This window comes from Ornithorhynchus anatinus, chromosome 11 (assembly GCF_004115215.2).
Source record: "Ornithorhynchus anatinus isolate Pmale09 chromosome 11, mOrnAna1.pri.v4, whole genome shotgun sequence".
In the NCBI taxonomy this organism is placed as follows: domain Eukaryota; kingdom Metazoa; phylum Chordata; class Mammalia; order Monotremata; family Ornithorhynchidae; genus Ornithorhynchus; species Ornithorhynchus anatinus.
In genome coordinates this window covers 12,673,015-12,688,867 of record NC_041738.1, presented here as the reverse complement: position 1 = coordinate 12,688,867, position 15,853 = coordinate 12,673,015, and the positions used below count along the sequence as shown (strand labels likewise).

At 42.8% G+C, this 15,853-nt stretch overlaps 1 protein-coding gene, 1 long non-coding RNA gene and 1 other non-coding gene across 8 annotated transcripts in view; 1 reads left to right on the top strand and 2 right to left on the bottom strand.

The window, feature by feature from the left end:
- Positions 1-10,447, top strand: part of FBXO47 (F-box protein 47) — a 24,815-nt gene extending 14,368 nt beyond the window's left edge. For 2 of the 3 annotated variants that reach the window (XM_029075025.2, XM_029075024.2), the window contains 5 exons: positions 345-521; positions 3,003-3,149; positions 3,627-3,769; positions 6,826-6,985; positions 8,361-10,447. In XM_029075025.2, the coding sequence (XP_028930858.1) occupies positions 345-521; positions 3,003-3,149; positions 3,627-3,769; positions 6,826-6,985; positions 8,361-8,470 (737 nt within the window). In that variant the 3' untranslated portion in view covers positions 8,471-10,447. The remainder of the gene's footprint in view (positions 1-344; positions 522-3,002; positions 3,150-3,626; positions 3,770-6,825; positions 6,986-8,360) is intronic. The other variant, XM_029075026.2, reaches the window with a different exon arrangement.
- LOC120638676 lies at positions 7,193-15,853 on the bottom strand. Of its 4 annotated transcripts, none has more exons than XR_005660527.1 (4): positions 15,548-15,853; positions 14,193-14,524; positions 9,732-9,796; positions 7,193-7,207 (listed from the first exon to the last, which is right to left on the bottom strand). It is a non-coding gene; the product is annotated as an uncharacterized LOC120638676 (long non-coding RNA). The 4 variants fall into 4 exon arrangements; XR_005660526.1 differs by lacking the exon at positions 7,193-7,207 and adding an exon at positions 8,209-9,309; XR_005660525.1 differs by lacking the exon at positions 7,193-7,207 and having other exon boundaries at positions 9,410-9,796.
- MIR7408 (microRNA mir-7408) lies at positions 15,776-15,830 on the bottom strand. The gene has a single exon (NR_127389.1). It is a non-coding gene; the product is annotated as a microRNA mir-7408 (primary transcript).

The following is a 15,853-nucleotide window of genomic DNA, read 5'->3' as shown; positions in this document are numbered from 1 at the left end:
TCAGAAGCTATGCTTTACCCAGGGCAAGCCCAGTCAATATCTACAAATTTTAAAGTACCAGATTTGATAACCTAGTAGACCTTCCTAATATCAACCATCCTGGGTCCACAGAAAATTGCAGTATAGACGGAGAAAAATTTCAACGAGAGGGTCAGCAAAGTCAATAAATTGGGACAGCGTTAGAGAGGATTTATTTATGATTTTATTTCCAAGGTAGACTCGCAGATCCAAAAATGACTTTGCAACCTGAATAACTGAAACATTTCCTTGCGTTACCTACAAGTGAAGTATCTGAATAGCTATTGGATAACATTTCCCAAACTCTTGTCTGACTTTGGCCCTAGGAGGTGCCAGAAAACTGGAGTTAAGAGTTAGATTGTTTTGTCGGAATGTCCTACTAGACCACTGGCCTCATCGAAGTGAGACTGCTTTTTGGCTAACCCGTATCTTAAAACCATGGCCAATAGTGAATCAAGCACGATTGCTCTATATCATCTTTGGACCAGTCTCTCCGCGAGAGGGTAAGCAATTCTTATGAGCTTTCATTATCATATTAAGAGCTTTCATTATCATAGTATATTATTATTAATAAATCTAATTCAGCCATGTCTCTCTTCTGTTTAAATCCTTTATCTTAATTTGAAAAGCATTAACAGGTGCCTTTTCTTTTAGCTTATGCCACTTTTAAGCTTCCAAATGAAAATTGTTTCCTTCAGAAATTAATTCACATACCTTTGCAGTTTTCTCTCGCTTAACATAAAAGGAACGTCTACATATTGTGAAATGTATTATATCTTATGTAGATTATGCATTGTCTATCATACTTATTATAGTTCTTGTTACTGTGGTATTTGTTAAGCACAGGAGCAAGGAGACTTCGGGGCAGTAATTAATCAGTTAATATTTTTTATTAAGCACTTACTCTGTGCAAGGCACTGTACTAAGTACAAGAGAGTTAGTAGACATGATCCTTGCCCTTCAGTTGCTTACATTATAGCCAGGGAGACAGACATGAAAATCAATTTCATATACGAGGAATTAACAGAGTTTAAAGATATATATATATAAGTGCCCTGAGCTGAGAGGGGGTGAGTACCCAAGTGCTTAATCAATCAATCAATGGTATTTATTGAGCACTTACTGAGTGCAGAGCACTGTCCTAAGCCCTTGAGTACAGTACAGCAGAATTGATGTTTAGGTGATGCAGAAGTTCTGAAGTAGCAGAGCGGGAAATAGAGTGGAGAGATGAGGGATGAATTAGGGACGGTATCCTAGAGCAGATATGATTTAAGCACTTGGTACAGTGCTTTGCACACAGTAAGTGCTCAATAAATATGATCAATAATAATATGATTTCAGAAGGGCTTTGAAGATGGGGAGAGGTGTGGTCTGCCGGATGTGGAGGGAAAGAGAGTTCCAAGCAGTAGGGAGGATGTGAGCAAGTTGGTGGCAAGAGACAAAAGTAAAAGAGGCAAAGGGAGTAGGTTTGTTTGAGGGACCCAGTTTGTAGAAGATGAAGGATAAGTAGAGGAGAGAATTGACTGCCTTAAAACCAGTGGTCAGGAGTTTGTCCCTGATGCATAGCGGAATAGGCAACCATTGCAGGTTTTTGAGGAGAGGAGACATGCACAAATTGACGTGATAAAAATAATAATGATGATGATGATGATGCTATTATTATTCTATTACTACGTGCCAAGCCCTGCTCTAATTGTTTCGGTAGATTCAAGATATCAGATTGGTCCTAGTCCCTCTACCTCCTTGGGCTCACAGTTAAGTTGGTGGGAGAAGATGTTTTAGAAAAATTATCTGTGCAGCCAAATGCAGTATGAACAGGAGAGGGGAAAGACTAGAGGCAGATAGGTCTGCAGGGAGGCTGACACAATAATCGAGTTGAACTGTGATAGGTGTTTGGACCTGTATGGAGGCAGTTTGGAAGGAGAGGAAGGAAGAGATTCTGGAGTTATTGGAAAGAAAGAACCAACTGGGTTTTGTGACCGACTGACTGTGGAGAATGAAAGAGACAGAAGAGTCAAGGATAATGCCAAGGTTGCCGGTTTGAGAGATGGGAAGGTGATGGGAAAGTTGGGGAGAGGAGGGGAGGATTTGGGAAGGGAGATGAGGAGTTCAGCTTTGGACATGTCGAATCTGAGGTCCTGGCAGCACATCAACATAGAGATGTATTGGAGGCATGAGTAGATGCGAGATGGCGGAGAAGGAGAGAGACCTGGGCTAATGAGGTAGATTTGGGAGTCATCCTGAAAGAAGTGGTAGTTGAAGCCATGAGAGAGGATGAGCTCTTTAAAGGGAATGAGTGTAGATTCCCAAAGAGAAGGGGAATCAGAGCAAAGTCTCAAGGGACACCCACAGTTAGGGAGTGGAGGGCAGAAGAGGAACCGTTGAAAGAGACCGAGAAGGAATACTCAGAAAGCTAAGAGGTGAACCAGGAGAGGACTGTGTCAGAGAAGCTGTGGTGAGGGGGCAATGTTCAGTCTTGTAGACGGAGGGGCCCAGGCTGTCTCTGTGGGGCCAGGACTTCTTGAGGGGAGGTGGGAAAAGGAAGCAATAACTTTCCTTTTATGAGTCGCAAAGTTCATTTGCAGTCTAGGATGGGGAGAAACTCAAGGGCTAGACTCAAACTCTTCAGAACCTATTCCTTTCTTTCTACCCCAGACACTGGCCTTTTTTATAAAAGGTATTCAAAGATCTTAGGTCATCTAATCAGCGGTCACTGGTAAGGAGGAAGCATTATCCAAAAGGAAATATATTCTGTGTTATAACCCACTTCTTTCCGTCGCTTAAATATCGTTGCTGAACTTCCTCACCCAGAGACGTTGAAAGTCAAACTGCAGTTTAAACTGGCCTTCCATTATAAAATTTCAAGTAAAAAGGGTGCATATAAATAACATAATTCATTTTCTAATTCATTTTCCCAACTGCCCATGAGGTCTTCCCTGAAAAACAAACCTCAGTTTCAAGTTATTCTTGCTTCTGTTGTTCAGGGCAGTTGATCTGGCAGAAAATGACAGATGGACCAGCTGATGAAAACAATTTAAAGAGCTTGGCCAACGCCATTAAATTACTCTATGATGCCAACACTAAAGAGTGGACAGCAGATGATATCGTCACTCTTATAGATGAATTATCAGGTAAATTGTTCTTATATCGCCCCATTTAACTTCTAAAGCTCTTAATGCTATCATCTCCCCTCGGGTAACATATTAAAAACCTTTGGAAATAGTGTGTTTTGACAGAAGAAAAGCAGAGCCTCAAATTAGCTCTAGACCTTCTAAGCTGTCTTTGTTTCAGGGAGTTTAAAAAGTCTAGTTTAGAGTTTGAAAAGCCTGCATATAATCAATTCAACTTAATTCCCTCTATGTGCAAATCACATAGAACCTCAGTTAAGACCCTAATCACATTTTGTATTACTTTAGTAGAAGGTTCTGATTCTAGTTGAATTATGTAATTGAAAATTTAAAATATTTTCCCGACTTGTTCTCTAAGCATTCATTTAGCAATTTATTTTTCACTGTAATTAAGCAAGATTATATGTATTTAAGTGTTCCGTATTTAACATGGTTACGGAATAATCATTACTCACCAAGTCATTTTTTCTTCAATAAAAGTGATTCCTCGTGAATGGCTCCTGGAGAATAATGCCCGTCTTCTTATTCTAAGTGGAAACAATATCTGTTTCACTTTTATGGCTAGTAAAGCTTTGAATGGACGGGCCTTTGAACTGGCCCGGCTGATAATCTTTTTGGCTTTGGTAAGTACTGAGTAGAATATTTTCTAGTTTTATACCATGCCTCCTTCTACCTTCATTACTGCCTAAAAAACAGGGATTCTTCTTTCCTACTTAACAGAAAAGTGCCCAAAATATAAATTATTTTGACAGATATAGAAAAAATGGTAAACAAATATCTTCATAAACATCCCTCATTCCTCCTTCACCTTTGTTTGCTACTTCGTTCCCGGTTCCGTGGATGTCTTAATAGTGTTGTCTAATTAGCCTATTTACACGAAGGGGATTTGCTTCTAATCCTTTTTGTCAAAATTCAGTGTGGAAGGACTCAAAAACGTTAGGTCGATTTGGTGCAGACCAAAGATGTTTGCCATGAGATGTGTGTTTTCCTGCATCCCTCCTAATTTGTTTAGCATCTGCCCGATTAACAGCTACTAACTGGAGATACTGGTGTCCCTATGCTTCTGTCCATATCGTGCTGCCAGCCTTGCCTTGAGATTGAGGAAGGGTATGACTCCATGCACAGTCCATTTGGACAGAGAAATCCTCAGATTCCTTCAGAGGGGGAGAGTCTCCAAATGGAGAGAGTATCCTTCTCCCTGTATCTCGATCTCGTCTATCTCGCCACCGACCCCTCGCCCACTTCCCGCTTCTGGCCTGGAACGCCCTGTCTCCTCAAATCTTACAGACAATTACCCCTTCCCACTTCAAACCTTTATTGAAGCCCCATCTCCTCCAAGAGGCCTTCCCTGATTAAGCCCTCCTTTCCTCTTCTCTCTCCCTTCTGCGTCACCCTGACTTGCTCCCTTTATTCATTCCCTCCCTTCCAGCCCCACAGCACCTGTGTACATATCTGAAGCTCCTACATTCATTGGGTCATAATTATTGAGCACTAACTGTGTGCAGAGCATTGTACTAAGTGCTTGGGAAAGGACAACAATAAACAGTGACATTCCTTGCCCAAAATGAGCTCACAGTCTAGAGTTGGGAGACAGACATCATTACAGATAAAATTACAGATATACATAATCAAACTATGTGGGCAGGGAATGTGTCTGCTTATTGTTGTATCGTACTCTTCCAAGTGCTTAGTACAGTGCTGTGCACACGGTAAGTGCTCAATAAATACGATTGAATGAATGAATGGGTGAGTGAATGAATGAAAATGGGAAATGTGCTGGCAGCTGGATGGGGGAAGAAGAGTGGAGAGGAGAAACTGTGGAGCAACAACTGTTTCCAGGCAGGTGGAAGAAGCTGTTCAAGAAGAGCCCATCCTCTCATCCATGTGGATGGAGATCAGGCTGGCCTGACCCAGGGATTTGGGGGATAGAAAGCCTGAAATTCAGTCAATTAGGTGAGGTTTCTGGGCCAGGTTTAGAGGAAGGAGTTTCAATACAGCTTCAGAAGCCATCATCTTAAGTGTGCCTAGGTCTGTCCTCATTCATTTAGATTAAGGCCTGAAAATTTTGCTCAGAAGAATAGCCTTTCCTTCCTGCAAATGTGGCCTCTCTGTGATAAATTTGGAGAATGGTCATTAAATAATTAAAATGCTCCCCATTCACCCTAAAAGTAGATTATAATTATCAGCATGACTTAGTGGATAGAGCATGGGCCTGGGAGTCAGAAGGACCTGGGTTCTAATCCCAGTTTCTCCACTTGACCACCGTGTGACCTCGGGCAAGTCACTTCACTTCGTTGCCTCAGTTCCCTCATCTGTAAAATGGGGATTAAGACTATGAACCCCATGTGGGACAGGGACTGAGTCCAACCTTGATTTGCTTGTACCGCCCCCACACAAGTGTTTAATATAGTGTCTGGCACATAGTAATCACTTAACAAATACAACAATCATCATCATGAGGCAAACATTACATTTAAGAGCTACTTTAAATAAAAGAGCTAAAGTGTTCTAACTGGGTAAGGCAAAATGATCGGAGAGGGCCTACTTTTTTTAAGTAATTAAAAAACATTTTCTCCGAGTAATGACTTTCTCCTTTTATGACCAGGGAATGATAGTCTGTGACTACTTACTGTGATTCCAGCTCATCTCTCTTGCAGCCAACCCCTTGCTCACATCCTTCCTCTGCCCTGGAACTCCCTCGCCCTTCATATCCGACCCCCCTTCTCACCATCTTCAAAGCCCTACTAAAATCAAATCTCCAAAAAGCCTCCCCGACTAACCTCTCTTTTCTCCAACCTATTTGCCCTCCCTTCCTCGTCACCCATCCATTTGAGTCTGTACTTCATAAGTACTCTGATACCCCACCACCAGCTCCACAGCTTTAACATTCATATCCTTACACTTTGCTCTTTTTCCTAGCCGTAATTTATTTTAATGTCTGCCTCCACCACTAGATTAATTCCTTCAAGGCCGGGTTCACGTCTACCAACCCTATTGTATTGTGCTCTCTCCAGTGCTGCGTACGGTGCTCTGCACATAGTAAGCACTCAATAAATACCCCAGATGGATTGATTTCTTGGGCCACATCTGAATATTTCTCCGCTTTGCACCATTTGAAAAAGGATCATTTCTAGAGGATGGGACACTTCTGTTCTTGGCGAATGAACACCAAAGAGTTGAATGATAGTGTTTGTCGAAGTGTTTTATGTCACATTATGTATAAATCTATAATTCTATTTATTTTTATCAATGCCTGTTTACTTGTTTTGATGTGTCTATTTCTATAATTCTATTTATTTATACTGATGCCTGTTTACTGGTTTTGATGTCTATCTCCCCTCCCCCAGACTGTAAACCCAGTGTGGGCAGGGATTGTCTCTCTTTATTGCTGAATTGTACTTCCCAAGCACTTAGTACAGTGCTCTGCACACAATAAATGCTCAATAAATACGGTCGAATGAACGTAGTATTCTGCCGCTAATAGCAACAACAAGACCCCTCCCTGGGCATGCCATTTCCAGAAACCAAAGAGAAAGAGTGTGGAAAGTAATTTTGTTCAGTTGGGTGGAGTATTTCCTTTAACTAGCATCAAACTAACAGTAGACTATACCGCAAAGATACAATTCCGAGACCGTCTCCTGACTCTTATTTATGGTAATCATCTGGATATTCCAATCAGGTCTGCGAGAAGGATCTGTATTGCATGGACTGGGCAGTAAAAATAATGCAGAGAGTCTGCAAAGTCTTCAGCACCCAGTTGGAAAGAAGTAACTTTCTGCAAAGTGTGGAGAACGCATTTGCACGTATAATACTGGATATGCTGCAGTCAGTAATGTCTGGTAAGTATACATGCAGGCTGTCCACAAATGTACACTGACAATTCATTCCGTGGCCTCCTCGGGTTAAGATATTCTTAAGTCTCCTTAGGCTCCAGAAGTAGCGTGGCGTGGTCGATAGAGCGCGGGCTCCAGAAGGTCGTGAGTTCTAATCCTGGTTCCGCCTCTTGTCGCTGTCCGATCTTGGGCAAGTCTCTTCACATTGCTGTGCCTCCATTACCTCATCTGGAAAATGGGGATTGAGGCTGTGAGCCCCATGTGGGACAGTGGCTGGGTCCAACCCGATTTGCTTTGTACTCACCCCAGCGCTTAGTAAAGTGCCTGGCACATAGTAAGCGCTTAATGAATACCTTAATGATTATTATCACCATCTCTGAATTAAAGATAGAAGAAACTATAGGATTTTCATTTTCCAAGGAATGTATTTAGTTTACCCATTTTGGGTACCTCTGAGTAAAATCAGAAATTGGTTATAATGAAAGCTGGTTAGGTTGAAGAATCTATTTGGAGAAGCATGGCCTAGTGGAAAAGCAGAGAATTTAGTAGTCGGGGATCTGGATTCTAATCCTGACTCTGCCGTTTGCCTGCTGGGTGCCCTTAGGCCAGTAACTTAATGTCTCTGTACCTTGGTTTCCTTCTCTGTAAAATGAGGATTAATTAGCTGTTCCCTCTCCTAGACTGTGAGCCCCATGGGGAATGATAGTGTCGGACCGATTATGTTGTACTTAGCCCAGCACTTGATGCAGTGCTTGTCACCTCGTAAGCGTTTAACAAATTCCACAATTATTATTCCTTTGGGAAACCTTTCTATTCTTAAGATTAGGGTGCTTGAATTTGTTGAACTGCTAGTTATAAGGTTTTCTGATGGAAGTGTATTATGGGATGTTTCTGGAGCCATGATTAACTTCTGATCATCACAGTAAAGAATGCTAATAATGATGACAGTTTTGATTAAGTGCTTACACGTCCCGGGAATTGTACTAAGCACTGAGATAGATACAAGATAATCAGATCGTACACAGTCTCTGTCTCTCATAGGGCTCACTTTCCAAGAGGGAGGGGGAAGAGGCATTTTATCATGTTACAGATGAAGAAACTGAGGTAACTGACTATTAAGTGACTTGCCCAAGGTTACATGGAAGACGATCGGCATGACCAGGGCCAGGAGTCAGGTCTCTACACCTTTAGTCCCATGATCTCTCCAAGAAGCCACTAAGCCTCGCCTGTTCATTTGTAATTGGATGTTTATTCTTAATTTGTTAAAATACAGTGCTACCGGGAAAATCTAGAGACCTTGGGTTTCCAACAAATCTTTTCTTTTTGTCATTAATTACTACCTCCTTCCCACTTCCCACTCATTTTTTTTTCTGGTATTTAGGAGACCGGGACGATGACGATAACAGCTTTTTGAATTTGTTCCATCTTGTGAATGCACAGGCTAATTTTCATAAGGAAGTCCTGTTTTTGACTATGAACTCTTCTACTTAAATAACCTGAAGGCCAAGGTTTTAGAGACTGTCATCCTTCTACAGTTACCGAAGAGCTGCTTTCTCCCCATCGCGTCTTTCCAAACAATGTCCGTTTAACTCTCTGTTCTCCAGCGGTCCTGACATTTGAAAGTAAGTGCTTTTAGAGCTTTTAACAGCAATGGTGACCCAAGGATAAAACTAAACAATGTAATAGATGAGTCACAAAATGTATCTGGGAAACTCACCGCTTCGCCACTCTCCCTGTGGTGAACGCAAGGGCCAAAATAAAGCTTAAGGGTTGTGGTTAGGTAACTGTCCAGTAAATCTACCACCACACAATAGCGGATTCTTCTTGCCGGAATGATTCGGCTTGGGACAGCCCTCGCTCCACGGTATGGAGTATAACTTTCCACCTGGCTTTGTTTATGAAAACACGGCCCAGGATGTTTTGTTAGGGTTGGCTAGAGATCACTGGGACTGGAAATGAACAGGATGTGGATGTTTAGGGTGGAAGTTAATATTCTTAATTATGTCCCTGAGCCAGGGTAGGCAGAAACAACACATTCCCTGAAATGAATAGATTAGAGGCTAATATAAATGAAAAATTCTTAAGACAACTTGCAAAAGTTCCAAAATCTCCTGACGTGATAAAAGTGGCGAGATGAAAGATAAAAACTCATCTGTAGACTGGAATTGTCAGAGATTTTACTGAATGGAAATTCACCTGAATAGCATGAGTTCCATCTGCTTTTTGTCGAAACTGCCTCAGTTACTGACAGCAGGATGATCAAGGGAGGTTAGATAGATGTAAACATGGCTTTTGCTAGATTTTGGAACTTTTTTCATAGGTTTGTATTCCTATGGAAAAAAAAGTATTTCATTTTACACAGTCCTAATGAGAAGCCCGTCAGATGATCCCTCCAAAATGGGGGGGAGTGGGAAAAGACTATGCACTCTATTGAACTGTCTGATCTTTCAGACTAATTAAAAAATTTTAATGTTTAAGATTTTGAATATTTGAAATAAAATGCAGTTCTTTGAATCCTCCAAGTCTGATTTTTCACATGGTAGTATGGATTTGTCATTTAAAATAAACTTAGGCATCGAACTTTTAAAAATGCTTTTCCTTTTACAATTGATCTTGCTGATTAAAATTAAGGTAATTGGGGCACAGCTGACATGAAAGCTCATGGTTGAGGCTGCTAACCAATTTCCAACTATCCTCAACAACTGAAGATTTTGGCAAACACTTAAGCATTTAAAAAATGTAAGCATTTTACTGATATATGGTTGCAGGGGTTCTTCTAGCAGTGATTTTCCCAGTTTCTTGTAGTTTCCTGAAGGCCTGTTGACAAAATAACACACTTAGACTCAGATATATTTCTACTGTTACTACTATCACTACCATTAAAAATATTTTCTTTACAAGGAAATTTGCAATTGAATGTTATCTGTGAAACTGCAGGGGTTGAGAGAATATAAGGCAGTGTCCCTCTTCAAAGCTTTGGTTTAAATCAGCAGTAATCTTGAATTACCACTGATCGAACCTTGATATCAAACTCCCCAAATCTCTCTCCCTCAGTTTGTAATTTAACGGTTTCAAACTACTAGGGGGTTGTATCTGGACCTTTTATTATATTAAATGTTCCTTTAGTGTACTTTAGTACTGTTGCTTTGGAATGCAAAATATTTATTTAGAGATGTGCCTGCTTGACAGTGATTTTTAAATCTTCATCCTCAAGAATCAAAAAATTCTGAGCCCTTTGAATCAAAATTGTCACTGAAGAATTAAATAATGTGATATTGTTTGGTTGAAAGATAAAATGTGGCAATTATTATTAGAATGCGATATTTAGATTTTGTTGACATTTTGTAGAATTTTGTGCAGAATCCGCTTTTTGGATATGGTAGTTTGCTTGGTAGTCCACGTTTCACCTTGTTCTTGTTTGAAATTCCTGTATCCATTATGTACTACAATAAAACTCCTAATGGGACAGTTTTATGGTCAAAGTGTATGTTAAATAGAGTATCCGATGCAATTTTTCTCAGACGTTGTCTCGCAGGCCTCTCCCTGCTCCTCAAAATCCAAACGGTTGTCCATTCCTCTCGACATTCTTTTTTTTATGGTACGAAGTGCGTACTATGTGCTGGGCATTGTACGAAGAACAGGGGTAGGTAGAAGCTAATCAGGTTGGACACCATCCTTGTCCCACATAGGGCTCACAGTCCCCATTTTACAGATGAGGTAACTGAGGCCCTGAGAAATGAAGCGACTCACCTGAGGTCACACAGCAGACAAGCTGGGCAGAGCTGGGATTAGAACCCAGCTTCTTCTGACTCCCAGGCCCGTGCTCTATCCACTAGGCCACGCTGCTTCTCGAGCAGAAACTCCCAACCACAGGCTTTAATCTCTAAATTGAGTGGTCTGCTAAAGAGTAAATTCAAACAGGCTTCTCAAACCTGTTCTGTTCGCCTGCCACCTAATTAAGTCAGATGTCTTCACTGGTAGCTTCACCTGGGGCCAAGCCAAAAACTGTGCAGTATAAGAAATCAGGACACAAGTCCCCAGGTTGCCTCTTTAGCTGAAATATCCCTCAGAGAGGGAAGGTAAGATGAAAAAGAAGATATCAGGAAAGCTTCCCCTGTCAGACATGTGCAAAAAGGATTAGAAATATTAGGCATTTTTTTATCATCTAATGGCAGGATCTCCAGAATGCACTCCAGATACCAGAAGTAGCAACTGGATTTTTTTTTAAGTGAGCTACTTGGTCACTTCAAGTCTCTTGAGTTCAAGAAAAACATTCAGTATTGTCACTGCTTTCTTAAAAGTAAATAAAGTGAAATCTGTTTTAAAATATCATTACGGAAGGTTTTAAATGATTGCAAACTATCTTAAAAGGCATAAATATTTAAAATAAAGTAAAACATTGTAGTATGGTATTTCCTCATATTAACAGAGTGGATTTCAGAAATCTAAAATATTTCCAGCTTGGTCTGTTTGCCTTTAAAATGGGTATTTCTTTTGTTCACATGTGAGAGAAGGAACTTTTGCTGGGTTAAAAATTCAAATATTTTGTACATAAGATAACATGAAGTCGAGACTCCCATGTTCACAGTTGGATTTTAAAACTATGAAATAATGTGAAACATTTTTCTTTTAAAAGCAATAATAAACAGGAATTAAATATCACTGTATCCCATACTATTTTTCTCTCACCATTAATCTCCTAAGTGTGAACATTTCAGTACCTGAAAAACTAGAATTCCTAGAACCAATTCTGGGATTTTTCATCTTTTTTTAAAGCTAATAGGTTACTGAAAGTTATGAAGATTGAAGTACAGTCTCCCATACTCCATTCTGTTCCTCTAACCAGACCAGGCAGAATTTCTTCAAATGAGAAAATGTCTTTGAATATTCTAAATACATCTGCCTTAATGGTTGCTCCTTGGTCAGTAACTTTGTTACTCACACAGGTCACACAGGTCTTGGTTTTTGCTTCAATTAAAGGGGAGTAAAACTGATTTCTGAGTGATCACTCAGCAATTATTTTCCACAATATATGTTTTATTTGACTAAACATTTTTCTTCTTCCTTTTGTAATAATACTAATCTGGTATTTGTTAAGCCCTATGTGCCAGGCTCTGTACAAAGCACTGGGTAAATAGAAGATAATCGGGTTGTGCGCAATCCCTGTCCCCACACAGGGTTTACAGTCTTAATCCCCATTTTACAAATGAGGTAATTGAGGCACAGAGAAGTTAAGTGATTTGCTCATGGTCACCAGCAAAAAAGTGGCGGAGCTGGGATTAGGACCCAGGTCCTCTGATTCCCAAAACTGTGCTCTTTCAACTAGGCCATGCTGCTTCTCTAAGAAAATATTATCCTATTTCTGAGTAATTTGATTTGATATGGTAAAAATGAAACTTTTAAGACCCATTTGAAGACAAGCCACATCTTCAGGATTTTACAAATAAGTGATTTTTTTTTCCGTCATCAAGAACTGAGATTTGCCCAGTTCAAATATCAAAAGTTTGGGTTTGGTTCAAAACCTCTGGCACAAAATTCTTAGTTGGTTTAAACTTAGCAAACAAGCCCTCCTAGGACTATCCCTTTCTTAATATTTCTCCTCCCCTAAAATGTCCCTCATTCCTCTTGCAAGTCAATCTCCCCTTCCCCATACAAATCAGCTGTTATAATAAGAAGAGTGCAACACTTACTGTTTTCTGTGCATTTGCTGATTAGAAAAACTTCACTCCACACCACAATAAATTTTGACAGGAGACAGTAACTAGCTTGATCAAAAATGACATTTTATATTGTGGACTTTATGGCACTAACAGGGACACCACTTCAGATTTTCCCTTCTGCTGCTTTCCTCTCACGTGGCCCTCGGTCCCACAAAGCACTGAATTCAGTCCTTTCTTCCCAGTGGATGTGCAGTTAAACACTCACGAATCAATGTAAATGCGCCTCTTTAGTTGCTGGCCATATCTACTCAACTACAGGCCTCTGGATCATTCAGGCCAAAAGAAGCAGTGTGGCCTAATGGAAAGAGCAAGGGCCTGGGAGTCAGAGGTCAAGGGCTCTAATCCTGCTTGGCCACTTATCTGCATGACCATGGGCAAATTACTTAACTTCTCTATGCCTCAGTTGCCTCACCTGTAAAATGGGGATTAAGACCACGAGCCCAACGTAGGACATGGACTGTGTCCAACATGATTAGCTTCTCTTCCTTCTTAGCCGGTGAGCCCAACGTCGGACCTGATTATCTTGTATCTAGTGCTTGACATAGAAAGTGCTTAACAAATTCCCCAATTATTATAGGACTGAATTGCCCTGGAAACTTGGACAGTGATCTTCCTCAAGGATACGTATAAGAGTAATCAGGGGCCCACTTGGAAGCTGTGAATAGTAAACTAGATTTCCACTGGGCCTTTCTTTTCAGTAGGTAAATCGTTCTCAGTCTCACTGGCCAGATTTCATCCTTGAGCTGAGATGCCAACTCCAAAGGGGCGATGACTTTGTGAGTTGAGTTCCCATCTTTGCTAATCCCAGGTCTCTGAGAGATTCCCATCAGGACTCTCTGTAATTTATTTTGGGGTCTGGCTCTCCTGCTAGATTTTAAGATTTTGGGGCAGGGGTGAGGGGTAGGCGGAGGGTGATTCCAGGATGAGGAGATTGTGTTGTGTTAGGAGGGATTGTGGTTTTTCCTTCAGATCTGGGAGTCTGAACCCACAGCAAGACCAAGAACAGAAGCAGCGTCGCTCAGTGGAAAGAGCACAGACTTAGGAGTCAGAGGTCATGGGTTCTAATCCCAGCTCCGCCACCTGTCAGCTCTGTGACTTTGGGCAAGTCACTTCACTTCTCGGTGCCTCAGTTACCTCATCTGAAAATGGGGATTAAGACTGTTAGCCTCACGTGAGACCACCTAATTACCTTGTATCTACCCCAGCGCTTAGAACAGTGCTCGGCCCATAGTAAGCGCTTAACAAAAACCAACATTATTATTATTATTATCAGAAGGGGAGTTTGTGGTGTATTACAATAGTGAAAAGGAAGGATAAGAAGGAAACCTCAGATCCAACTTCTCTGTCCCAAAAGTCCCTTGGTTCCTGGCAGGAAGACACGGAAAGCTCTTTGGGGGCTACAGAGAAATCCCAGCCCAGGTGGAAAGACCAAAATAGGATTTTATTTCCAATGTGACTGCCTCCCTCCCTCCCATCACTCCCCCACTTCTTACCCCCCGATGTAAACAGACCCGTCCAGGGGCCACACTAAACTTCCTTTCCATCAGCATCCCCTGGTCCCTTCGAGGTGCCAGACAGCACCCGGGTCTCCATCCCTCCGCGACTTTTGCTGACCATCTTGCCGGGGCCCCGTGTTGGCCCCGCTGCCCACCCCGAGGACCGGCCGGGGTCTTCTCCGCTGCCCCGCTCTAGCTCACTTGCTTGCAGGGGGGCGGTTCAGTGGTCTCCAGAAGCCTCTGGAAATGAGAAGCAGCTGCTGCTGGACTTCTGCACCTGGAGTCGCCACTGGTGCTGAGGAGGCTGGACGTCCATGCTGACCTAGGGGCTGTGGGGGAAAAAAAGCCAGGCTCACAGATGATGGACAAATGGAAAACCCCCAGGCCCCAAAGAGGACCTCTTCCTCCCCCCTTCTCCTCCCATCCCCCCAAAATGGAAGGGAAATCAAACCGCCCATCCACTGACTGGTCCGGAGGCGGGAGAGGTGGCGACTGGGTGAGCTCTGCGCACAAAAATGCATCCTTTTCCCCTGCAGCCCCCCACCCTGCTCCTTTAACAGTAACAACGATGTTGCTATTTGTTTAGCACTTACTATGTGCCAAGCACTATTCTAAGCGCTGGGGTAGATACAGGGTCATCAGATTGTCCCACATAGGGCTCACAGTCTTCATCCCCATTTTCCAGATGAGGTCACTGAGGCCCAGAGAAGTCAAGCGACTTGTCCAAAGTCACACAGCTGACAAGTGGGGGAGTCGGGATTAGAACCCACAACGTCTGAGTCCCAAACCCGGGCTCTTTCCACTGAGCCACGCTGCTGTCCTTTCCACGACCCTCTCCCAGGGGACGGGAGGCTCTGCTTCCCTTCCCCTTCCCAATAAAGGCGGCTGACAAGCAGCGTGGCTCAGAGGTTTGGGAGTCAGAGGTCATGGGTTCGAATCCCGGCTCTGCCACTTGTCAGCTGTGTGACTGTGGGCAAGCCACATCTCTTCTCGGTGCCTCAGTGACCTCATCTGTAAAATGGGGGATGAAGACTGTGAGCCCCACGTGGAACAACCTGATGACCCTATATCTACCCCAGCGCTTAGAACAGTGCTCTGCACATAGTAAGCGCTTAACAAATACCAACATTATTATTAATCCCACCTCGGCCACTTATCCCCTGCGTGACCTGGGGCAAGTCACTTCACCGTGCCTCAGTGACCTCCTCCGCAAAATGGGGATGGAGGCCGTGAGCCCTACAACCTGATTAGCTTCTATCCACCCCCAGCGCTTAGAACAGTGCTTGGCACACAGTAAGGGCTGAACCAACACTACAAAACTAAAGAAAAGAGATGCTGCGGAGGGCTCTCACCCGCTGGCAAAACGCAGGTTTCCTCCGGCCCCAGAAAAGGCCTGGTGGATGGAGGGGGAAAGGTCAAAGGGTCCTGCCCAGCAGCCCGGCCGCATCCTTCCTCCTTCCTCCTGCGGCCGGGCCCTACAGCAGATAGATGATGTAGGAGAGGACCACCAGGCCGATGATGGCGAAGAACATAAGAATGAAGATGTCCAGCATGGTGGTCGGGCCCAGGCAGGACCGGCGAGGTGGCTGCAGCGATGGAGAGGAGGGCCACCCTCCCCTCCACCGGGGCAGCCTCCCGCTCGCCCCGCGCCTGCGCAC